Here is an 11,852-nt window from a genome sequence, read left to right as displayed (position 1 = left end):
TGGAGCCGGACCGGGCGCAGGCGGGCCTCGTCCCAGGCCACGCCCACTTGGCTATAAAGCCACCTCTGTAGGCACCGACAGTGCCTGTGGGTTTCCTGGCGGCCGTCATGGAGAACCGAGCGTCCCGCGAACCAGATGCCGCCGACGTGCTGCCGCAGCACAAGTTCGACTGCAGGCCCTTGGAGGCCTACCTCAGCCAGCACTTGCCCGGCTTTGGGGCCGAGCCCGAGGCCCAGCTGACCATTGCCCAGTACAGGTATCGCCACTAGCCTCCTCCTCCTCCAGTCGAAACAAATCTGTGCTTCGTGCTTTTCTCCCTTTGGCCCTGGGTGGGTTCCCCACCCCGGTTTCTTCTCCTGTAATGACACACTCTGCAGGCGGGAGCTGGCATTGCATTCGGGGTATTTCCAATTCGCGGCCAATAATGGAAGAGATCCTAGTCAGGATTCCAACTCTGAGAAGGAATCTCTGTTCAAGGATCCAATTATGTGCCTCGGGGATTCACTGAAGCTTGGAAGCTCTGAGGGGTATACAGAGGCCTTCGCTCAACTTTTGTTCTATAACCATTAACTCCTCTTCCCACCCCACCGAGAAACAAGTGTTATTCCTTTATAATTGGCCATATTCTCGGAGGCTCAATGGCCCCCAGCTGGGGGATTCGAATTCTAATGGCAGATCTTCCACTTGGCAAATCACACCACCACTTTGGGCTTTAGTTCTTTTTGAAGTGAGGGAATGGAACTGAAAGACCATCCTGACAGTACTGTTTTCCACCTTGAATCTGGCCCTAGTCTGATATTTTACAATAGAAATTGTTTTAAGAAATACTTTACTCTGAAAATAGTATTTTGATAAACAGAGGTAGAAAAAAAGTCCTGGCTTCAAGAAAATTAGATCTGCCAGTTACTGGGAATTTAAATATCTATAATAACAAAAGCATAATATGCTAATTAGACTGGACGTTCTTCCAGGTGCTCTGTTGTTATTACATAAACTCTCTGAGAGCTAGTTTCCTAATCGGTAATAAATACCCTACTGTTCCGAGTAATCCTGATAATTAAATGAAGTACAATAGGTGAAAGGACTTAAACATTGCAACAGAACTATATACCAGTGGCATTTATCACTACCATCTATATTCCTGATTAGAGTAAAAAAAAAAAATAGTGGCAAAGGTCATGGATAAAAGAGAGTTTTGAGCTATACAGGTATAAGGCACCTGGTCCCAATAGACAATGGAGGATGAAGGAGAAGGTGGACTAAAAAAAAAATAGCTGAGGTTTCTAGCCCAGACGTTTTGTGTTGTAACAAACTAAAACAAAGTTCAAATTTCAACTAGGCCACTTGCTGTGGAAATCTGGACGGTGATTTAACCCTTTTGAGCATTGAGTCCTCCTTTGGCAAAATGGATACAGTAATATGTGTCTCCTAGAATTGTTGGAGAATTATCTAATTGAAAAATACCTAATTCTGAATTAGGTTGAATGTTAAAGTAACCAGGATTGTGCTTGATAAATGAAGTAAGTTATGGCGTAAATAGTACAGGCATACCTTGTTCTATTGCACTTACATTATTTCACTTCACAGGTGTTGTGTTTTTTACAAATTGAAGACAAAAACCTTCCACTAGCAAAAAGATTAAAACTCATTTTTATTGCAGTGGTCTGGAACCAAATCTGCAATATCTCTGAGGTATGCCTACATAGAATATGGATAGAACTATCCCACAGAAAATACAGATTTCCTTCCAGGACACATGAAAAAGTTACAAAAAATGAAGACATGTTGGGCCACAAAGGAAGTTTAAAAAATTCTGAAGTGTCAATCTTAAAAAAAAAAAAATTCAGAATATAAATGCCAAAAGTTTATAAATCAACTGAAGAAAGACAGCTATCAAATACATGTTTAGAAACGAATTGATTCATGGATTTAAAAAGCCAATAATCTACAGACAATAGAGAGTTTATCAAAGTTCAGTATGGAAAAATCAACAAACAAGCCGATAAAATGTAATCTTAAAAAAGGTATAATTAATCAAAGCATCAAAAGTATAAATTGCCTACATATTAATCTAATAAAATCTGTGCAAGACCGTCATAAAAGTTTATTAGACTTTTAAAAAGAAATAAACAGAGATGACAATGTTTATGAAAAGAAAAATTCAATAGTAAATTCTTTTTTTTCCAACTTATGTATGTAGATTCAGTACAATGACAATAAAATATCTTAATTTTTTCTCTAATTTGAGAAATTACTCCTAAATTTTATGTGCAAGAGCAAAGGGCTAAGAATAGCAAAAACACTCCTGAAGATGAAAAGTAGGAAATTTGAATTAAGAAGGCATTGATATTAGCACAGAAATAGACCAATAAAATCAGAAAGTCCACCAAAACGACCCACATATTTATAGAATTTTGATATATGGCAATGCTGGCATCAAGAATCAGTGTGTATACAATGGAATACTATGCTGCTGTAAAAAAGAAACAACTCTTACCATTTGCAACAGGACAAATGGACCTGACGAGCATTATGCTAAGCGAAATAAGCCAGTCGGAGAGAGATAAACATCGTATGATCTCACTCATTTGTGGAATATGAACAACATAAACTGATGAACAAAAATAGATCCAGAGACATAGGAACATAGAACAGACCATCAAACCTCAGAGGGAAGGCAGGGGAGGGGAGGGAAGAGGGGTAAGAGATCCACCAATGTCTTGTATGCATGCATATAAGCATAACCAATGGTGAGGGCAAGTGCTGGGGGGTGGGAGCGGCTGGGGAGAGGTCAATGAGGGAAAAAGGAGACATATATAATACTTCAAACAATAAAGAATTTAAATTAAAAAAAAAGAAACAGTGTGTGTAGAGAGGACTTTTCAATAAATTACATAGGTATAATTGTTATATGTATGAAAATATTGAAATTAGACCTTTTCATTACCTCACAAAGTTCCAGGTGAATTCATGGCAAAGGTAAAACTAAAACCATTCAGAAGACATATAGGAGATGATTGTTGGCTTTGGAGTAGAGAATAAATTCTTTAAAAAGAAAAAAACACAACCATAAAGAAAATGATAAGTTTTTAGCAAAAGATTCCTTAAAGAAAGTGAAATTAAAAAGAAATGTTTGCAATATCTATATATATATAAAGAGGTAATATGCAAATTTGTCCAGGATGCCTTTACAGTCATGACTGGCTCCAAGCCTTAATAGTCACAACCGGTGTGGCTTGGAGCACGCCCCCACCCCAGCAGACACACACAGGGGGGCCTCTGCACACAAGCTGCAGAGGAAACACCTCTTCTGACTGCTCATTGGCTAAACTCCCTGTACGCCACCACTTGCAGTGTTCTTGGTAACTTGGGTAATAAGAATCCAAGAAGGTGATCTAGGGTTTTTTCACCTCACTCCTGGAGGAAAAAAACGAAGGTCCACTGTTGGAGGGGCTAAGAAATGTCATATCCTGCCCTAGCCAGTTTGGTCAGTGGATAGAGCCTTGGCCTGCCGACCTCAGGGTCCGGGTTCGATTCTGATCAAGGGCATGTACCTAGGTTGTAGGCTCCCTCCCTGGCCAGGGCCCAGGTCAGGGCTCATGCAGGAGGCAACCAATTGAAGTGTCCCTCTCACATTGATGTTTCTCTCTGTCTTTTGCTCTCTTTTCCATGCTCTTTAAAAATCGATGGAAACATATCCTCAGGTGAGGATTAAAAAAAAAATAAAGAAATGTCATATCCTATGAAAGAACCATCTTGAAAATGCCTAAAGAAAGTTGTCATTTTTTCGTGGTAAAGGGACTGGAGTCCATGTTAATGAAAACACTTTGGTGGCTGCGGCGGCCGGCAGTGGCAGCAGCAGCAGGGTGATGGGGATGGTGCCTTCCCCTGATCAGCCCGGTCACCTCCCACAGAGGGAGGCCAGACTGCGGCTTAGGCCCGCTCCCCATGGGAAGAGGGCCTAAGCCATCAGTAGGACATCCCCTGAGGGCTCCTGGACTGTGAGAGGGGGCAGGCTGGGCTGAGGGACCCCCCCACCCCAGTACACAAATTTTGTGCACCGGGCCTCTAGTATACATATAATGGTTAAAAGGTTACTAAACAGAATGTATAAAGAACTCTAATAGCACAACAGAAAAATGGGTAACAGACTGGAAGATGCTCAAGGTCATTGCACTGTAGTATTTAGTGAAAGGCAAATTGAAACAATGAGATACCATTTCACGCCTCCATATTGCCTTTTTTTAAAAATCTGACAATTTCAAGCAAGTGGCTGGGATATGGGGCAATAGGGACTCATATCCACAGTTGGTGTGAATGCAAATTAACTACTTTGGAAAACAATTTGATATGATCTTTTAAAGATTAAGATGGGAAAATAGACATGCCCCAAGACACAGAAATTCTATTCCTAGAGGTAATCTACAAAAATGTTCATTGCACTGTTTGTAATAGCAGAAATAAAGGAAATGACTCAGTGTTCATCAGTAGCAGACTGGATGAATAAATTGTATATTTATATGATGGAATACTATACAATGAAAATGATTCAGCTGCAGATATATAAAACAACACAGAATCTTAAAAAATGGACAAATAAGCAGTATATTGTTTAAGACAGGAGTCCTCAAACTATGGCCCGCGGGCCACATGCGGGTGTTTTTGCCGTTTTGTTTTTTTACTTTAAAATAAGATATGTGCAGTGTGCATAGGAATTTGTTCATAGTTTGTTTTAAACTATAGTCCGGCCTTCCAACGGTCTGAGGGACAGTGAACTGGCCCCCTGTTTAAAAAGTTTGAGGACCCCTGGTTTAAGGGCATAGGAAAGATAAATTTAATAATCAGGACAGTAGTTACTCTGAGAGGAGGGGCACACAGGGCTTCAGAGATACGGTAATTTTCTTAAACTGGGTACTGAGAACACTGGTGTTTGCTGTGTTATCATTCTTTACACTTTACAAATTTTTTAACTATTCTTTTTTATCTATGCAAATTTGATTTTTAGAATTTGCGAAAATAAATCATATTGGAAATACAAAGTATTTAGAATTAAATATTGAAAGCATTTGATAGCTTGACAAAACCAAAGCTGTGTTTTGCAGCTAGGTGTCTAATATGTGCATGGCACCACTCCAATCATTGGGAATACAACAAACAAAAAATCTTGCCTTCTTGGAATTCCCCTTCTATTTCAAGAATACAAACAATAAATAAAATCACTTTCTAAATATTACAGTGTAGGAGAATGTGATATATACTATGGAGAGAAATAAAGGAGAATAGGAAATGTTTGGGCGAGTGGGACAGGAAGGCCTCACTGAGAAGGTGGCATTCAGCAAAGACTTGAAGGAGATGAGGTTATGAGCCATACAGTTATCTGGGGGAGAACATTCCAGGGAGAGGGGGGACAGCAAGCACAAAGGTTCTTAAGGGGGGGGGGGTGTGCCCAGTGTGTGGAAGGAATACAAGCCAATGTGACCAGAGTTGTGGAAACAAGGATAACAGTGGCCTGTTGGTCAGTATAAGGACTTTGGCCTTTACTTTGAGTTGAAATGGGGAGAGATTAGGGTTTAAGGGACTGAGTTGTCTTTTTAAACAAAGTCTCTTTGCTTGTTGTGTTTGATTGACAGGGACAAAGTCAAGGAGACCAGTTTGGACTATACTGCAATGGTCCAGTAGAGAAATATTAGTGGCATAGACCAGGATGGTAGTGGTACAAAGTGGTCATAATCTGGGTTTATTTGGAAGAATTTACTGACTGATCAAATGTGGGGGCTGATCAAATGTGGGGGATGAAAGAAAAAGAGACAACTAGTATTCCATTTTGTCTTGGTAACTGGAAGGATGGAGTTACCATAAAATAAAATAGAGGTGACTATAGAGAAGCAGATTTGAGGGGAAATGTCAGATCTCCATTTTGGTATGTTAAGTTTCAAGATGCCTTTTACACATCCAAGTGGATCTGTGCAGTAAACAGGGCAGAGGTCTGGACTAGATATTATTGATACTTTGCCCAGATTCTTTGGGATCCCTTTTTATTATTTCCATGTACATCCTGGTTTAGTGGCTTTTGCTTCCAATAGCCAGCCTTGTGGCTTTGTTTGTTTTGTTTTGTACTGCTCTTGGCCTACTGGAAGCTCCTTTGCCCCGAATGTTGCGATGCCCAAGATGGCCCTTAACCAATGACTGTTGGGTTCAGGCATATGAAATGCTCATCATTCTTCCTTTGGAGATATGACAACTCTCAGATGTAACTTACACTGCAAATATTTTTTCCATTGTTTTTCAGAGAGAGAGCGTAGGAGGGAGGGAGGAAGGGAGTGGGGAGAGAGAGAAAGAGGTAGAAAGACAGAGAGAGAGAGAGAGAAACATTGATGTAAAAGAGACCAGGGTTGGGGGGAGGGAGGAGTGAATCCAAAACCCAGGAACCTGCCCTTGGTAAGAAATTAAACCTGAGGTGCATGGGCCAATCCTCTAACCACTGAGCAACACTGGCCAGGGCCTTAGGGGATATTTTGCCTCTGTGCTTCTCATCTCCTGCTTTGTACATTTAAGTCTCTTGGATCATTTACTCAATGTTTTCTATGCTCAAACACTATGACCTCAGTCTTTTAATCTTCTCTTTTCTTAATCTCTATCTACAGCAAACACATTTGAGATACTGTTGACATCAATATCAAAAGTTACTTCAATTTTGCAACCTATAGGATGCAGGAGGGATGTCTGTGAATTCAAATTTGCCATACTGGTTGTTATCCTTCATCAGTGCTCATTCAATTTCATAAGCCTGAATGAGCACATAATTGTCAGAACAGATGGTGAAGGTCCAATTCATCTTGGCATGAACTGTTGTGTTATACTTGATCAGAATAATCATTACTTCACCAGTGGTTCAATACCAAAGGAAAAGGTATATCAAAGAGTAGAAAATCCTGAATATTTTCAAATCTCTGGGCAAGGGACAAGATGGCTTCCTACACAGCTGCAAACATAAGTAACACCCTTATCAAAATTAATGCTTTTTCAATTTCTTGCCATTGAAAACAATCTTGTAGGATTTTCTACGTTTCTGAAGTATCGAGATGCTGCTCATTAGGATGATGTCATAGATCTGAGACTTGTCTACCATGATGTGAGGAAGGGGTTAAAAACCTTTTCTTCTCTGCAGACAAATTAAGTTAGCTTTCTAGCTCTGTTATTCTGGAAACTTGGTAAAGAGGGCATGCCAGCTGTGCTTCCAGGCAACATTACTTATAGTAAAAATAATATCTAAGTTATCCACTACATCTGAACTGGAAGGCCTATGAATGAACTACAAGTATCTGGTGGGATGCTTTGGGTTTCCCTAAGTGCAATGAGGTCTCACTACTGGTCATGCTCCTTGCTAGGACCCTGGAAAGTGTTCCCAGAGGACTGCTACCAGAGATAATGGCTCCTGTGGAGCATGAGGCTTCTAAACCAGGCTGGCACCCATACTCATCCATCGTGGTCTTATTTCTTGGAACCTGAGCTATCACCAAAGGGACAGAAGGGTCATAGAATAAATCAGAAACTCATCTGCTACTGCCCTGCTAGTGTACTGTATTTCCAGTCTCCACATGCTTCTAAATGAGCCAGTGCTGGAGGTGGCCTGTTAGGGCCTTTTGAGATTGACTATGTAGTCAGTCTTATTCAAACAAGTGTGTGTTCCTAACTATACACTTAAATGCAAAGATTTCATTTTGTCATTTAAGGTTGGACAAATAAAAAGTGCCACCTCTTTGGTTATAGATTAACACATTTCTTTTAGCACCAAATGTCTTGTCCAAATCCTAAACAATAGTTATGACTATTGGCTCATTGATGATTCTTATATTGATATCATCAGTGGGTTCCTGACTATATGGAGGCCTGATGCATGGAGTGGTTAAATTTAGCTGGTACTGTATTCACAGTATTAATGATGATTTTCCCAAGTGGGCTTCCCTGCCCTTCTCTCTCTCTCTCTCTCTCTCTCTCTCTCTCTCTCTCTCTCTCTTTGACTTTGTTAGAACCTAGTCAGAGGAAAAGTTTCTAGTTTGGTGGGTTTCAGTTGTGTTTTTTGTATGTGGTTTTTTGAGATAAAATTTGTTACATAAAATTCAAAAATATGTATATTTCAATGTATAATTTAGTGGCTTATATTAGTATATTCACAAAGTTGTGTGACCATCACCACTATACATATATTCCAGAACATTTCCATCTCCCCAAAAACCCTTAGCTTCCAATCCCCATCCACTAGCAGCCACTAATCTACTTTCTGTCACTATGGATTTACATATTCTGGATATTTCATAAAATTTGAATTCTATAATATGTGACCTTTTTCGAGTGGTGGTTTTTTTTTTTTTCTTTCTTCATTTAACATAATGTTTTCAAAGTCCATTCATGTAGAATGTATCAGAACTTCATTCCTTTTATGGCTGAGTAATATTCCATTGTGTGGCTAGATCACATTTTGTTTATCTGTTCGTTTGTTGATGGACATTTCAATTGTTTCCACTTTTGGCTGTTGTGAATAGTGCTGCTATGAATATTATTGTACAACTTTTTGTGTGGGAAAATGTAGGTTTACAGTGGCAAGTACACAAAACAGAGTTTATTTATTTATTTTTTAATCCTCACCTGAGGATATTCTTCCATTGATTTTTTAGAGAGAGTGGAAGTGAGAGGGAAAGAAAGAAACATCGATGTGAGAGAAACACATTGATTGGTTGCCTCCTACACGAGCCCTGACCAGGGCCCGGCCAGGAGGAGTCTGCAATGGAGGAATTGAACCGGGGACCCTTCTGTCCCATAGGTCGACGCTCTATCCACTGAGCCAAACCAGCTAGGGCGAGTTTATTCTTGTATTAATATTTATTCTTGTATTATATAGTCTTCTGTTTGAACAACTGTAAACCTACTTTTGCCCAAACGTTTTTACCGTGGAGTGGAATTGCTGGGTCATATTGTAATTCATACGGTAACTTTCATGAGAAACTTAGTTTTCAATTATATTTCACCTGGGTCATTTACCATCATGAAAGGCCAGTGCTTCATAAATGACTGCATCATCAAAAATACATTCCATCAGATGCTTGGCATTAAAAAATGTTTTGATAAGGTTCATTGCAACTTAACTCTTTGGATCATCATGTATAAATTGTCTCATGTCAAGATAAACAACATAGCTTGAGGTGGTCCCATTTCCTGACCATTGGTAATGATCCCCACTTTCTTATGCTAAAAGGCACCCACCCAAGACTAGATGATGCCAAGATCAGTGCTCTTTGATATGATTGTTGGGAAGAATGGGTCTGGCTTGTAGGAGAAAGATGCTGCTGTGCCCAATCTGACCTCTTGTTCTTTGCAGATGGAGGCTGGAGGCCTAGGTAGAAACTTGGAAGGAATAATTTTATTTCACTTTCCTTTAGTAGCTCTTACCTTAGGGACTGATTCCTCTGCTTGTTTATTTTAAGGCCTCTCTCTTTCATGCTGTTGGATTCTTTAGAAGTTGGGTAATTCTCAGCTGCTCATATAGTAAATGAAGTTATAGATTGGATAGTTTTGATATGGTAGCTGGAGTGTATTTCCTTAGCGTATGTGAGAATTTCTATTCGCCTAGTGTGGAAAGCCAGTGCCCTGGTGTCTGTGAGTTACTGGGGCACTGTTGCACTTCCCTAGTCCAGATATCCACTCTAGTACCTTGCTTATGAGAATATTCCCATTATAGAGGGCTGTACTTGGGTACTAACTTTAGAGATGCATATGGGTTTATCTTTCCAATGGCAGATGAGGGGACACTAACCCAGCTATTCCAGCATCCTTTAATTAAATTTCTGACTGATCACTTCCAGTTGTTCTTCTCCCAGCCTTTCTTTACTTAGATGTGAGCATTGTCTAGGGGTACTTCTGATGAAACTCGTGATTTACCGACAGTGAGTAAAGTCCTCTCCCCTGTCTATGTGAGGTATAGTTCTTCTAACTGCCACTGTGTTGCTGTTGCAGAAGACCAAAGAAAACCAAGGACGCTTCTGAGAAAAAAAGGAGGGACACTGTTTAATACGCCAGCGGGCTCAGGGAACAGCCTTCCAAATCTGAGTGAAGGAACACGCATGGGGCTTTCCTTTATATCTCCCTGTGGTCTTTGTCCCGCAAATATGGATTATGCTTCCGGTCCTTTTCGCGGGCCTTGCAAGAAGGCCCCCAGGTGTTGGGGATCTCCAGGCCATATCTGATGGTCTGGCCTAGCACCAGCGTTAATAACCCTCCCTCCGGGGCAGTGCACTGTTCACAGTAACAGGTTCTGCAAGACCAGTATCTGGGAAGGAGAGAGGGACTTAATTATAGGTTATCAGGAATGTACACTGAGCTTGCTGGCTTGGATTCAGGTCACTAGCCCCGAATATCAGGGTTACATTGGAATTAGTCCTTTTAGCCTTCTCATTGCCATCTGCATTTTATCATCCCAAACTCATGTTCTGAGCTTCTGGCAGCAGCACTCTTGGCTTTCCAACATTGAAACGAATGTCTTTTCATTTTGTGTTTCTTATGACATTTCAGTAGGATTTGTGGAAGAAGGACAATAAATCTTTGTAATTGACCATTTCTTTTCTCTTGTCTAGATCAGGACAGTCCAATCCAACCTTTTATCTCCAGAAGGGCTTTCAAGGATATGTACTCAGAAAAAAACCACCTGGTTCACTTCTTCCTAAAGCACATAAGGTGTGGTAACAATACATTATAATACAAGTTCATTAATACATTCTTTGTTGACAAATAAGTGCATTTTATACACACAAAAACAATTTAAATTGCTTTTAAAAGTCACCTCATGATTATTAAAGAATAGAAAATTCATTTTATTTTTTAGATAAAAATTTCTCTTGAATTATATTTCCCATTTTTGTTTTGAAAAAGGATTTGAGGCTGAAATTAAGTCTATAGGCTATTAATATCGGACAACATCCAGTCCTCATGTGGATTTAATTCCTTTTTGTAAAGAAAGAAATCGAAGTCCTAGAGAACATTAATATTTATAATTACAATATTATTATAATCATGTATAACAGGTGCTTCCCAGGCCCAGCTGACTTCCCAGGTCTTTGAGGGGTGGGCTTAATAGCATAGTAATGGAAAATGCTGATTCTGACTTTCTTGGTCCCAGATCATATTCCCAGACACATGAAGTAACTTGGATGCTTAAGATTAAAAAAAAGTTGGGTAACTTTTTTTTTAATCCTTACCTGAGGATATGTTTTTTTATTTTTAGAGAGAAAGGAAGGGATATAAAGCGAAGGGGGCAGGGGAAGAAGGGAGGAAAGGAAGAAGGGAGGGAGAGAGGGAGGGAGGGAGACATTGATTGGTTGCTTCCCACACACACCCTTACCTGGGATTAAACCCACAACCGGGGTATGTGCCCTGACCAGAATAGAACCTGTAACCTTTTGGTGTACAGGATGATGCTCTAACCAACTGAACCACTCAGCCAGGGAAAGTTGGGTAACTTTTATGCAACTTAACATGACATGGCTGAAGGAGAATCCCTACTTGTCCAAAGATTTATGCCCCAATAAACAGCTCTACTTGACTCTCTTTTTTATAACATCCTACCGGAAGACATTGAACACAACATAATGCTCTCAGCTAAAGGATCTGGAGTACTTTGTTTCAAGTCCCTTTATTTTCCCCAAATCTACATTGAAAAATAGCAATGCTCCCAGACTGTAATCCACTTTGTGACTCCCTAACCCACCCCTATCCCTCCCCACCCCCATTTCTCATAGCCAAGGTGGTTATAAACACTTCTTTCTACAGCCATTGGCACTGCTGGCTTCTCTCACCTTGGT

The 11,852-nt window shown here is 40.1% G+C and overlaps 1 protein-coding gene across 1 annotated transcript in view; it reads left to right on the top strand.

Annotated features, from left to right (window-relative positions):
• Positions 1 to 62: 62 nt before the first annotated feature.
• The window catches only part of ACAD11 (acyl-CoA dehydrogenase family member 11), a 69,198-nt gene continuing 57,408 nt past the window's right edge, over positions 63 to 11,852 (top strand). Inside the window, exons 1-2 of the mRNA XM_054708019.1 lie at positions 63 to 256; positions 10,629 to 10,728. Coding sequence (XP_054563994.1) covers positions 108 to 256; positions 10,629 to 10,728 — 249 coding nt within the window. The 5' untranslated portion in view covers positions 63 to 107. The remainder of the gene's footprint in view (positions 257 to 10,628; positions 10,729 to 11,852) is intronic.

The sequence above is a fragment of the Eptesicus fuscus genome, chromosome 18, assembly GCF_027574615.1.
Source record: "Eptesicus fuscus isolate TK198812 chromosome 18, DD_ASM_mEF_20220401, whole genome shotgun sequence".
Lineage (NCBI taxonomy): Eukaryota > Metazoa > Chordata > Mammalia > Chiroptera > Vespertilionidae > Eptesicus > Eptesicus fuscus.
This window is presented reverse-complemented; position numbering and strand designations above follow the sequence as displayed.